The 13,509-nt window shown below is 38.1% G+C and overlaps 1 protein-coding gene across 2 annotated transcripts in view; it reads left to right on the top strand.

Annotated features, from left to right (window-relative positions):
* LOC149725864 (atrial natriuretic peptide receptor 1-like) overlaps positions 1 to 13,509 on the top strand; it is a 30,896-nt gene that overhangs the window by 13,773 nt on the left and 3,614 nt on the right. For both annotated transcript variants that reach the window (XM_089891102.1, XM_089891103.1), the window contains 15 exons: positions 1,553 to 1,713; positions 3,615 to 3,724; positions 4,167 to 4,278; positions 4,527 to 4,734; positions 5,790 to 5,870; positions 6,064 to 6,207; positions 7,952 to 8,033; positions 8,242 to 8,518; positions 8,979 to 9,050; positions 9,181 to 9,258; positions 9,549 to 9,726; positions 10,023 to 10,181; positions 10,756 to 10,911; positions 11,187 to 11,355; positions 12,171 to 12,317. In XM_089891102.1, the coding sequence (XP_089747228.1) occupies positions 1,553 to 1,713; positions 3,615 to 3,724; positions 4,167 to 4,278; positions 4,527 to 4,734; positions 5,790 to 5,870; positions 6,064 to 6,207; positions 7,952 to 8,033; positions 8,242 to 8,518; positions 8,979 to 9,050; positions 9,181 to 9,258; positions 9,549 to 9,726; positions 10,023 to 10,181; positions 10,756 to 10,911; positions 11,187 to 11,355; positions 12,171 to 12,317 (2,134 nt within the window). The remainder of the gene's footprint in view (positions 1 to 1,552; positions 1,714 to 3,614; positions 3,725 to 4,166; positions 4,279 to 4,526; positions 4,735 to 5,789; positions 5,871 to 6,063; positions 6,208 to 7,951; positions 8,034 to 8,241; positions 8,519 to 8,978; positions 9,051 to 9,180; positions 9,259 to 9,548; positions 9,727 to 10,022; positions 10,182 to 10,755; positions 10,912 to 11,186; positions 11,356 to 12,170; positions 12,318 to 13,509) is intronic.

Below are 13,509 nucleotides of genomic sequence, written 5' to 3'. Positions count from 1 at the left end.
GTCACCTACCACATAATTCTGCCACGTTTTATGCGATAATCGACAACTATAAACATGATAGCTCATACACAAAACGCTGGGAGCGAAATGGATACAAGTTACGAAACAAACTACGATTTAGGGAGTTTTTTTGCAACGTATAGAGTGATGGTATCAGTATTTGTTGAATGGCTGATTACCAAGTAAGAAATTACGCAGTGTAGCTTTTTACATATTAATCAAAGAGCGCTAGTTTCATATGTTGCTCATCTAAATCACAAACGATAAAATAACTTATACACAATTCTATATGGATGTTCTACTTTATATGGGTGAGGTCCTACAGCGAACCACGTCATGGGACATAAGATTTATACCAGAGTTTATACCGATTACGATCAAGTAACAGGTATAAATCAAAGACAGATGTCACTTTGCAGCTTTTTGCACGCGTTTCTGCATTTCCACCCTTATAATATAAAGTGCGTGAACTTTACATTAGGGCCTCACATTCCACTGCGATCATTTAAATTGTTGTTCGTATTGAAACTTGTATACAAACTACAGATTAATGCGCTTCAGTTTACCTGGGGCTTCCTGTGGCTTTAGTTTAGTGTTGTGGTAGCGACTGCCAGCGTTCGCAACATGTTTAAATGAGAATTTAATCGATTTAAAACAACACTGCAAAATATTTGCTACGAACTCATTTTTTTTAAAACTGTAAAAGGTTGCAGAAGATAGAAACATTTAACTAAAAGTTTTTGTTGTAATTTTGCAGCATGTTTAAATAAGAAATTAATCGATTCAAAACAAAGCTACAAACCATTTCCTGCGGACTACTTAATTAAGGTTGCGAAACTTTGTAAACGGTTTGGGCGTTTTAACCATAGTAAATAATCAATAGCAAACTGCGGATGGGCAATAACAGTAACTTAAGCGGTTTTTGCAAGTTTAGACCATTTAAATTCAAAATAAAAACCAGGAAATTGTCGTTTTTAAACCAGCGCCTATATGGAGATAATGTCTTTATGTGATTAATATTTAACACCTGGCAACACTGGTATAATTTCCAAAAACACCTGGAAACACTGCTTATGTAAGAACAGGTTGTTGTGATCGCTTTTCAGGTTCATTCCTCCCCAAAGGGTGATGCTTCTTGGAAAAAGTTACCGCATTTCATAAACTGTGTCCTTGGTTATTGTTTAAACAACCACAAAGTGCTTACGGTCGCAATTAAGCCATGTAACCATGCGAGATTTATTATCAAGTTTGCAAATTATTTTCGCAGGGTTGCATGAGGTCAATTTTAAGCCAGCGGAATTGCCGGCCATTCCGCCCCGGGCAAAGTTACCGTTGGTGGTAAACGTCAATGTCTTTATTGCGGAATTTAAATTCCGTCATAAATTATCTGAATACTGACCCATTTCCGTAACCCGTAATTTTAAAAACTATTGCATATTTTTACTAAAAACTCCTTTTAGAATATGCACTATTAAGAAAAATGAAAAAATCCTAATTTGAGACAACAACATCTAATTGGTGACGTAATAATTATTTTATGACGTCATTTCAGTTTTGATCATCACCGCCGACGATTTCATCATCCGCGACTTTCTGAAACACGCGTATGAATATAAGCAGAAGGGGGACTACGCTTACATCATCATTGACTTAGAGGATAAATTGGGACCTACACCTTGGAGGTGGCGGTCGCTTAATGGGACATTGGTGGAGGTAAGATGGCAACAATATAGTTTGTATGTTCGTTTATATGAGGTGCAGGGTATGGGATTCGAATACTGGCTGCGCGTGCGATACTTGGACTAATTCTGGTTTAATTAAAAACCAACGGTACCATGGTGTAAAATCTATAGTGTAGATGTCTAGGAATTGAACGTTTTGTGTTGTATACGGTGTACGGTGTATAGGGTACAAGTATTTGCAAATCAGTCACAAAGTTACATGCGTGGTTACTCTCGTTATTCGCGTACATAACAGGGGTTTAATGGGAACATTTTATTCAAACCATTCTCATCATATACGACTGGTCGCATGAACCGTTAGTTTTCTATAAATATTAGCAACATGTTATGTTTTACATGCTAGGCCGGTGTTCGAACTCTGTACCTTTCATTCTATACAACTCAACCGCAGGCACGACAGTGCTTTACATTTGCTGAAGCGGTTTTGTAATTTCCGTTGAGTATTTTTGGTTTAAAATTTCCGACACGTGTATAATTAAACTTGTAATCTTGCCCTGTCATCAAATATCCGCTGACTCATATTTTGTACCGAGGTTAGTGGTAATTACGGTGTCGAGGTTTACTGTGATAAATTTCGTGAATCTGGTTTTGATCTTGGTCCCAACTCATGAAGTTGGACAATTCTCGTAACGAAATACGTAATACACAAAAAATCAAGCCTAACGATTAGTGTATAAGACTTTTTTTGTGAGATGTATATGTTTCGCCCTGATGGCATCATCAGTCTCCTATAAATAACCGTTATAGATCCGTGCGAGAACAAATTAGGTTTTATGTAAATTCAAACCGAATTTTTGTGCAAACGGCAAAGCAAACTGAAACCGTTTATTGCAGAGTTTTCTTTTATGTAAATTCGGGCCGTTAATTTTTAGCAAATGTAATATGTAAATTCTTTTCCTTCTGGGCGTAAATATGCTGCCTAACGTTATATTACATAGACTTGGTGCTACCGCCCCTCGCGTGCGGGGGCACGCCTGTAATCCGTTCGTTACGTCAAGCAACACATAATAACAGCCCGTTTTTGTTGTGCGAGCAGTCTTTTCGCCAAGAACCAAAACAAGCCGAGATCACTTGCGAGAAGCTTACCGTGCGAGTTGTTTTGCTTTCGGCCGGTTAACGGGAACGGGCAAAAGTTAATACGATTATAACGACGATAGATACAAGCGCCAACTACTTCGGAAAAAAGCGATATTTTGGCCGCGTTAAGGCGCCGAAATTCCGGGGAAAAACGTTCCGACTTCTCGGCAGTAATAGCGGCTATTATTGATGGTATAAAAGGGCGGTTCCGTTATACAAACAATAATTTGAGCGAGTCAACTCGTGCCAAGCGACATTAACAAAATTCATATCAATCTCTCGGATCACTCATATAATATTAAAGAATGCGGGGGAATTCCCTAACCCAAGAACGACTTGTGTATTCAAAATATGGCAATTCCAAAATACGACCCAATCAAATGGGTTAAAAATTATCATTGACGCGGAATTATTGTGTTCAGCGGTACGTGCAATGACGTCAGCGCTGCGTCACATCGTTACGTCACGTGTTGTTTTGCTCACGTCACTGGAATGTTGTTTACGTAGGTGTTTACGTCATAGATGTACGTCATTGGCCCGGCGACGTGCCACAGAAATTTGCGCAGCTTCTAGATAACAGGTTACAGATTCGAGACACGGTGTTGCTACTATTGCGTATGCGTACTTGTCCAAGAACCTAACGAAAGTTGATCAATCACACACAAAGTTACATACTCGGTAACTCGTAAGCGGGCGCGAGGTGTATGAAACAGAACACCCGTGTTATAAGACTGTCATTGCCCGACACAGAAGGATAAATAAGTTACATTCATTCATTTATCGAATATATTTCAGGACGAAGCAGTTCGAAAATCTTGTGAGAGTGCTCTCATTGTGACGTTGAGAAAAGAAAGTTCTAGAAAATACTCTCGATTTGTTCGCGACTTGAACGAACGATTAATGCGGTGGGTTTGTGGTCTGAAACATTCGAATTTAATTGTTCTGCTATGCTTGAACAATAACTGTTCTAGAGCATTGTTTGTTTGTGATGAGATAATCGCTTAATAGTTGTTGGTCAATGGATGAATAATTGAAAAAGCTACAAAGTTACATAAGTGGTAACTCGAAAGGGAACGAGGCGTATGAAACAAAACACCCGTGTATTAAGGCTGGCCTTGCTCTGCCATGCGAGGAAGTTACATTTTCCCAATAATTTAGTCACATATACAGTCAATTAGTTGGAGAACTATCAAGTCATATAGTTAACACAATATCATTTTATAAACACTTGCAAATATAGTTAAAACAGACGTTTAAACAAGGACCCATTTATCGAACTAATGCACTCGACTTTAACGTGACGAGCCAAAACTGTGGCGACAGTTTTAAGCTGGACTTTCAACGCAGGTCGCCAAGAGAGAACAGTATGGAAGCGAACATCACGCAAAAAACTACTCAAGTTCTTCTAAAACGGGAAATGGAAAAATTCGGCGCTAGTGATATAACGGAGCTGTTTCAGGTTTGAAGTTTGGTTTTGAATTATTTTAAAGGCTCGGTAATGCTACTGTTGTGGTCGTATGTATGTCCTTGGGCAAGTCATTAACAGCAATTGATCTAACCCAGTAGTTTTACCTACTGCGAGGATATGCGAGGATAAATAAGTTTCATTCATTCATTAGTTTTTAACTAACCCTTGTACAGTTATGCTGTGGTTTAGCATTGAGTTGTACCATTACGCCAAATGTAACCATAATCACTTTCCCATAGAAAAACCGCTATCCCGCTTATTTTCACGATTCCCTCCTAATGGCGGCACATCTGCTGAATGTTAGTTTAACTGAAAACACGACCGATCCCACCACAGCCGAGCTACCACCGGAGTTTAACCGTGCTTGTGAAACGGCACAAGAAGAACCCGTTTTTCCTAAAGGACTTCACCTTATGGAAAAGTTCGTGCTCAACAAAGAATTCGAAGGTGGGTGTTACATGTAAAGTACTTTTAGACTATATAGGGTATGGGTTCGAGGTTCGACTTTGCTACTATTGTGGACGTATGTGTTTTTAGACTATAATGGTATGAATTCCAGGTTTGACGTTGCCACCATTGTGGGTGTATGTGTCTTTGGGTAAGACACTGAATGGCCATTGCTCCAACCTAGTGGTCACTAATGGGTTGTACAACTTCACTAACAGAGTTACAAATACGCGGTAACTCGTAAACGGGCACAAGCAAGGTGCATGAAACAGAACAACCGTGGTATATACTATGTCTTTGTGGAATATTTTTCTGTAGGGTTTCTGTAGGGTTTCTGTAGGGTTCGCCCACATATATACACAAATAAGTTGCATTTATTCATTCGCATGCGAAGCTTCACTTGTGGTATGATATCACAGCTAATTAGAGAGGTTTATCCAACTAGCGTAGGTGGGAATCGAACCTTTCACCTTTGGCTGGCCACAATTCATGTTTTACACGATTTTAATTTAATCTTAAACCCCGGACGTGTGAATCGTGTTTGTTACGTAACAAACGATCCCGTGGATTAAAAGTTTCGGTGAAATGACGTCATTTTAAAACAGGACAGGGTAAGAAAACGTGACAAAGGTGTTGGCCTTGATCAGACCTCACCCACATAGATATTTGTGTATGATAACTCCCAGCCACATGCTTATATTCGTGATTAATTTTATCTTATCTGGCCAAGGTTCGAACCTGAAGTTTCCAATCTTTATTTAAACATAACGAACTTCCATATACATTGAAACGCTTTTTAAATGATGGTTGTTTTTATACATTTTGCGATTATTTTTATCTTATCTGGCTGGTACTTGAACCTGCAATCTTATATCTTTATTTAAACATAATGAACTCTATAACTTCATAAGTTTTATAGCGAAAATCATATTTATCCTGCGGTTTTGTCAGTCGAGTTTTTCCATTTTTAATGAAGTTTGCCCAGGTTTATATATCTATCTCGTATACATTATTTATGATTTCTATCTCGTATACTATATATGATTTCTATACAGGTGTAAGCGGTGACATAAATATCAACGATCAGGGCGATCGAACTTTCGACTTCTCTGTGTTAAGTCTTGACCCTAATAAAGGTAAAATACTTTTTACGTCACTGCTACGTCACATTTTACCTCACTGAATATCACTATACACCGTGTTACGTCTTTAAGTCTTATGACTAAATAAACAACGGTATTCCGTCAGTAAGCAATTATTGAAATTTTAACGTACAAATACGTCATCATGAACTCACAATATATTTATGACGCTGCTCCATTATGACAGGGCAATTCAGACCGATCGGAGATTACTCCGCAAAATATGGAGCCTTCTACATGCGACCCGGAGCAAAAATTTACTGGCCGTCAGGTGTCGCACCACGCGACGTCCCGAAATGTGGATTCGACCAGAAAAAATGTGCAAAAGAAAGTAAGAATAAATCTTAAATGTATTCGTGCGTGTATCTACGTGCTTGCATATGTACGTATGTTTTACTGTGTGTGTATAGAGACAGCAGGCGAAAGAACAATTCGTGCTGCAGTGGGTATATTATTCAGCCTTCAGCGTATAGCAGGATAGGGAAATATGGGACGCCTTTTCATTCTATTTTTTCGTCCCATTTGGTATTAAACAGAAAACATTCGAAGAGTCAAAAATCGTATCCTCACAACTCTCATGGACCGTTGTTAATTGTTTAAAACACGATCTGAATATTTGGGTATTATGTGCGAAAAGTGCCCATCTTCCCTCCACTGTACTATATCTTTAATTTTAAAGATATTTTCAATTATCTTGTTGTAAACTCAGACTTTACGTAATTTCGAAACCAAAATACTGCACTATTGTGTATAAACGTAGGTTATCCATGTACAACACATTTGCGTGGTTTTAATATAGGTATGAACCAAGGAAATTAAAATTAAAAATACATTCTATATCGTATACAGGTATATAACGTCACTTCTACAAAAACTAAATCAGCAGTAAACAGAACAAATTCTGCGGCCCATATTCTTACAAAGATAATTTATCAACATAAGCCCGCCTTTGAATTTATTTATTCCATAATTTTAATAAAGTAACGCATATGATGTAGCCGGGTTATAAACCACATACTTTGCATTCAAAGATTTAAAACATAGATTATAATTCGCATTGTTACGACAACAATGGCTTATTGTCTTCCTAATAATCAACTATGTTGGTGCAAATTACGTCATTTGTTTAATTATAGAGAGTTATGTTATTTCTATGCGTAAAACCACGGTAATGTTTGATTGGTTAGTTGCTTCCGTGGGTTAACCAATCACAAGGCTAATGCGGTTCAAACGGACCAATCAGAGATTAGCAGTGGTTTAGAGCGGTAATTATAAAGGTCATGCAAATGTTAAGCGACTATTTGAACACTGTTGCGGTATAACTAACATGTTGCTTCGTAATTTAAAGCTTAACAATCTAAGTACATCAAACATACATAGTGGCCGCCTTGTAAATTAAGTTACAATTATAAATTACAGTAACAGACAAGTATATAGCATTTGAATTATAAATGTAATTATAAAAGAAATAATAATGTACTACTAAAGGTCACAGTATTACAATTATTAACTAATTTACGAACAAAAAATCACAAATATACTGAATTTCGCCACAGCTGGCCTTACTTAATTAGAAAAGCTGCAATGTACCATTGTAGGCCATGGGCTATGGCCCTGAAGTCACGTAAGCTTAATAGAATAATCTATATATACCAAACAGTCATAACAGTTAATATATAGTAGGTTGAGGTAAGACGGTTCATGCTTTCATTCTATTTTAGCATTTATTTACAGAAGTACATAACCATATCCTCACGACTCTAAAACAGTGTTATTAATTGTTAAAATCACGAATAGGAAAATATGGGATATTATGTGCTAACGGCATCCATCTTACCCCAATTTAAAACATGTCTATTCTTACGCGTAAGGTCCTGATGCGGCGGTCTATTTTTTCCAATTAACTTTTTTTAAAACTTATAGCAATTCATGAATATCAGTCAGTGTATTATTTCCTATTCCCAAAATACACATTGATACAGAAATCTAAAACGTACAAAGAAACACCTACCTTTACAACGGCAACAAATATAACCTTTATTACGTCACAACAACTAACCTTTATTACGTCACAGGGTTGACATTGATTGAAGCGATCGTTATATTGATTGTTTCCATAGCAACAGTGGCTGTCATATTGTCTGTAAACACGTACAGGTAATTAACTAATTAATCAATTAGTTAAAAACTAATTATTTTTTTAAATTACGAATTGTTTCTATCCTTTTATTAAATTTAGTTTAAAAAAATAGTGTTTTGTAAAAATTGTTTTCTATTTCTAAAACGTTCTTCCGAATCAATTGACTAAAGTTCGGGAATTAAATTCTAGAATTCTTGTGTTCTAAAGTTTAATATTACGTCACAGACGGCATAGTTTGAAGAAAGAACTCGAATCCCAGCTATGGAGAGTTTATTGGCATGATGTCACGTGGCCTATTTCACCCAATAGCGTGCTAGGGGGTCAATTAGGGGGTGATATGGGGCTAGGGGAACCACCAGCCGAAAGCGAGCCATCACTCGGGGAAGTCATATCATATTATGTGCCATCTTTATCGCCCGCTATCGCTGCTAAACGCGCTCATCGAAGAAAGCGGAAATGGTCGTCGAATTCGAGAAAGAATGAACGCGTGTGTGAAAATGAGGTGATTGTTTATTCATCGTCATGGAATGTATTGTTTATAGCAGTAAGCGAAAACATAGTCATTTTTGTCCACTCTCATTCTGTTCCATACGGGTGAGGTCCTATACACGTGGCAGCATGTGCTAACGGTATCCATCTTACCCCACAGTAATATATAATGCTGATGTATATCTATACTTTATATGCAACGGTAATGGTCCTGTGGTATGTTCTCTGTTACGTTAATTATCAAAAGATTTCTACGTTAAAGTTTATTATGTAGCTTTTAAATGTAAATGAAGTTTAAGTTCCAATTTAAAATTTATCAAATAAACCATATAACCTCGTCTAGAAAATCTGGGTTATTATGTACCAACGGTATCCATCTTGCCTCACAGTACTAAAATAATCCCAATCAGGTTTAAATCTAAGATTAATCAACTAAAGTCTGATCAGTTAACGCGTAATTTGTATTTAAACAGCGGAAAACGAGTGCAGGGTCTCTGATCAGCGATAAAGTATGGGGTGGTCTTACTACATTGGCTCTATATAAGGTAATTATTTCGTCATAATCAACCTTGTGTTCTATGAATACTTTCATTGTTTCGTCATGCATGCTGGAATATTTTGTTACGTCATAGTAGTAGTTACCTTGTCATGAATGCTGGTATTGTTACGTCACAGGATAAAACAGTTGTGGTAAAGTTAACAAACAGAAGGAAAGTTGAATTAACAAGAAGAGTTCTGATGGAATTAAAACACGTAAGTTAAATGGTATTCATAAACATTAATAAAAACAAACAAACAAATATCTACACCCAGCGTTGTTCAGTGCCGTGAGCGTAGCTCGCTTCAGTGCTAAAAGTGCAAAGACATATCCAATGAAAACCATTAACTTTTCAGCATAATCCCTCACAAAGTTGCATACATGGTAACTTGTAAGCGGGCACGAGGTGTATGAAACAGAACACCCGTGTTATAAGGACTATCGTTGCCCCGCCACACAAGGATTATAAACAAGTTAAATTCATTTATTTATTACTCACCCTCAGATGCGAGACATCACTCATGATCACCTCACAAGATTTGAAGGCGCTTGCGTAGAATGGCCGCATATATGCGTGCTTACGGAGTATTGCAGGAAAGGTAGTTTGAGAGATATTCTGTTGAATGAAGAAATACAACTTGATTGGATGTTTCGAGTTTCGCTGATGAATGATCTGGTTAAAGGTAATGTTTGTAAAATAAAGGATTGTTATTCTATATGGGTGAGGTCCTACAGTGAGGCATGCCATGGGACTTAGGGTTTAGACCGGAGTTGGCCCATTACCCCAACAATATATATGCACATTCTATATGGGTGAGGTCCTACATGCTTGCCATTGGCACTTACCTAACTAAAAACATTTAGTCACGCGCATATTAACTAATGTTCAACCTAAATTATCTACTGTTTTAAAGTAATCCAGGTAAAACAATATTTACCTTATCCAGTACCTGATCCCATAACCCTCGGTCTTCCATAGGCATGAGTTTCTTGCACGGAAGTTCCATCCATTCCCATGGCAACCTCAAGTCCACAAACTGTGTCGTGGACTCGAGGTTTGTACTGAAGATCACAGATTATGGCCTCGGTTCGTTCAGAAGCGTCCCATCTTATGAAGAATCTGAGAGACAATGCGAAAGTAGGGTCATAATTTAGAATAAGATAAATGTACAACAGGATTTTATAATTGATGAAATAGATACTGTCTAGTTTAAAATAGAATGGAGTAAAATAATGGAGAATAATTTTGGAATTAAACGCATTGTGGGACAACGACAGTCGTTAAAAACGTGTTCTGCTGTTGCATACACCTTGTGCCCGCGCCTATACGAGTTACCACATATGTAATTTTATGGGTAACTATTTTCGGTTTGGACTTACTCTGAACTCTTGCAGTTATAGTAGATAATTACTATGTCTCTTATTTGAATTTCCGTTGCGGGGTAACGACACGAATAACACGGGTCCGTTTCATTCATTTTGTGCCCGATAACGAGTTACCATGTATGAAACTTTATGGGTGATCTTTCGCTTTAAGACGGCTTTAGGACCAAGGCTATTGTAACTATCCATGTATCATAGGTTTACCTTCTCGTGGAGGGGCAACAATTGTCATTATAACACGGGTACCCCATTACACACACTTCGGTCCCACTTACAAGTTAGCCTACTACGATTGCAACTTATTTAAACCTATTTCCTAACCCTCACAGAGAAACTATGGACAGCGCCTGAACTGTTAAGGTGTACATCATTATCGCCGATAGGAACGCAAAAGGGCGACGTTTACAGTTTCGGAATTATTCTGCAAGAGATTGCTCTCCGCAAAGGAACGTTCTACGTCGGGGGAATCCCCTTATCGTGCAAAGGTAGGTCTCCTATTTCGGTCAAAGTTCAATTTATCCCAATATTCAAATTTGTTAATTAGAACCTAGGACCCCACGTGAGACACCTGTGTGTACGTCATAATAACCATTGTGAGGCCATGACTCGTTAATTGTCAGGAACTCTAGAATCCAACCCACTTTATTTCATTGTTCGCTACTTAATCTCAACCTTAAGTCAAGAAATCAAACCACATCGCGCGGTTTACGCTTTATAATTATGACGTCACTATGGTATAACAACAATTCTTTGCGCGCAGAGATCGTGAGCAAAGTACGGAATGGATTCCGGCCCTACTTCCGCCCCGTAACCGACACGTCAACGCTAACGGAGGATTTATGTTCCCTAATGCAGAGGTGTTGGGATGAAGATCCGAATGAAAGGCCCGATTTTAACCAGACCAAGAAAATAATCGAAAAGTTTAACAAGTAAATATGTAATACGTCATATTTTTATTCAACCATTGAAAAACAAAGACTTCCCCTGCCGCTTTACTGGCTTAAAACTACCCGAACCTTGTAAACACCTAAACCACTCGTGTTTACAAAGCTGCACCCTAGTATTAAAGATTATATTATAGATTCTAACACCTGAACGTTTACCTTTTATTGAAAGTGGAAGCTTATGTCAGGTGTAATTAATATCCACTTAAACAGAGTAACGCTCAAATGCGAGAGTAACAATTAATCCTAGCCAGTGAACTAACATAACGAAAATGATTTTAAACTACGACTGCAAACAGAGAATAATGATTGTAAAACAAAGATAAAAAACGCGCGAAAGATATGCCTTGCGCGTAATCAATGACGTCATCACAGACGCCGTAGTGACTCGCGCCAAAACCATTGGTGACGTCACAACAGGCGCGGTAACGTTTACGCGCCCAAACAAGCAAAGGTTGGACATAACGGTCAGGATCAAAACTCAAGCGAAGCACGTTGTGTGTCTTGTGATTTAGCCCATTACCGGGACACCCAGGGTGCTACAACCCATTAGTGACCACTGGGTTGGAGCAATCTCTGTTTAATGTCTTACACAAGGACACGCATGCTCATCAGCATCGAGCATCAAACCCGATACCCTAAGGTTATGATGGCTCTCTAACATCTGAGCCATAGCGGTGGACAAAATATAGTTTACATATCTCCATATTAATAGTTCATTTATCCTTAGGTTATGCGTGCCTAACCACTTAGCCACGGGGTGGACTAAATACAGTTAGTAGCAACATATCCGTTTACAGAGACAACCCTGGAAACCTGGTTGAAAACCTCTTGCATCGAATGGAGCAATATGCTATTAACTTGGAAGGATTGGTTGAGGAACGAACCGCTGCTTATATGGAAGAAAAACGTAAAGCTGACGACTTGTTGTACCAGATGTTGCCCGTGTAAGTTGTCTATATGTTTATATTAAACAAATAACTAAGTATAGTAGGGTGGGGGAAGATGGGACACCTTTTCAATCTATTTTCTTTTCTAATTTGGTAGTAAACAAACATTTAACAATTTTTTATAAAACTTCATCCTCCCATAGACCGTTGTTTATTGTTTAAAACACGGTCAGAATATTTAGTTATTATGTGTCAAAAGTGTCCCATCTTCCCCCACCCTACTATATATACAAATTTGTATACACTAAGTATATACAGGTTATAAGTACATACAAATTGTATATAAATTATAAAATCTCACGACTCCCATAGACCGTTGTTAATTGTTTAAAATACGATCAGGATATTTGTATATTATGCGCTAAAGGTGTCCCATCTTCCCCCCACCCTGCTATACCATTGAATTATTAAACCCTTAACTCAAGTGTAACAGAACAATTTGGTCGGTTGTAAACGGGAATGGCTGCGTACCTGTCTGTATTTCAGATATTGTACGGGCGACAGGGCAGATGTAGAGGCCAGAGTTGGCCCATTACCCGAAATAGGCGGCCGATATAACAATGTGATGCTGCTGGGTGTATTGTAATTACGATGAACCAATTGTGACCTAAATCTTATTTGGGTATCGAATTCGTATCCTATTCATGTCGACATATTAGCCTTTTCTCCTTATGTACACATGTGCCATTACATTGCGGTTTTCTCAACAATTACCACCTGGGTGAAGCAAAACCATTTTTGGTTCGGTATTTTGCGGTTTTAGTCGTGAGCGTCTAAGCAGAACCAAACTTAATGATCACTTATGGGTTGTCAGAAATAAAGCAACTATCGTGTGGTAGCTGTAATTGTAAACTCGACCGTGAGTCGTGAGAATAGTTCTGTATATTTAGATTGGGGGTTGGTACGCGAGTGTTACATACCATACATAGTGAATTCATACACCTCATGCTCACTGTCAAGTTATAACATGGGCGCATTCTTATACAACGGACAAACATGATGTTTTCATACACCTTATTCTCACTGTCGAGTTAGAAAACTTAATGTTTATCCTCGGGGTGGGAAACCAAGGGGTTTAATATACAGGTGTTGCACACCGTACATGGTGGCTTCATACACCTCATGCTCACTGTCGAGTTAGGATACTGATTACTGACACACTTTTATGCTGTCCTTTGGAAAACCAGGC

This window comes from Ciona robusta, chromosome 13 (assembly GCF_009617815.1).
Source record: "Ciona robusta chromosome 13, ASM961781v2".
In the NCBI taxonomy this organism is placed as follows: domain Eukaryota; kingdom Metazoa; phylum Chordata; class Ascidiacea; order Phlebobranchia; family Cionidae; genus Ciona; species Ciona robusta.
Note: the sequence above shows the minus strand (reverse complement) of the source record. Positions and strands in the feature narration are given on the sequence as shown.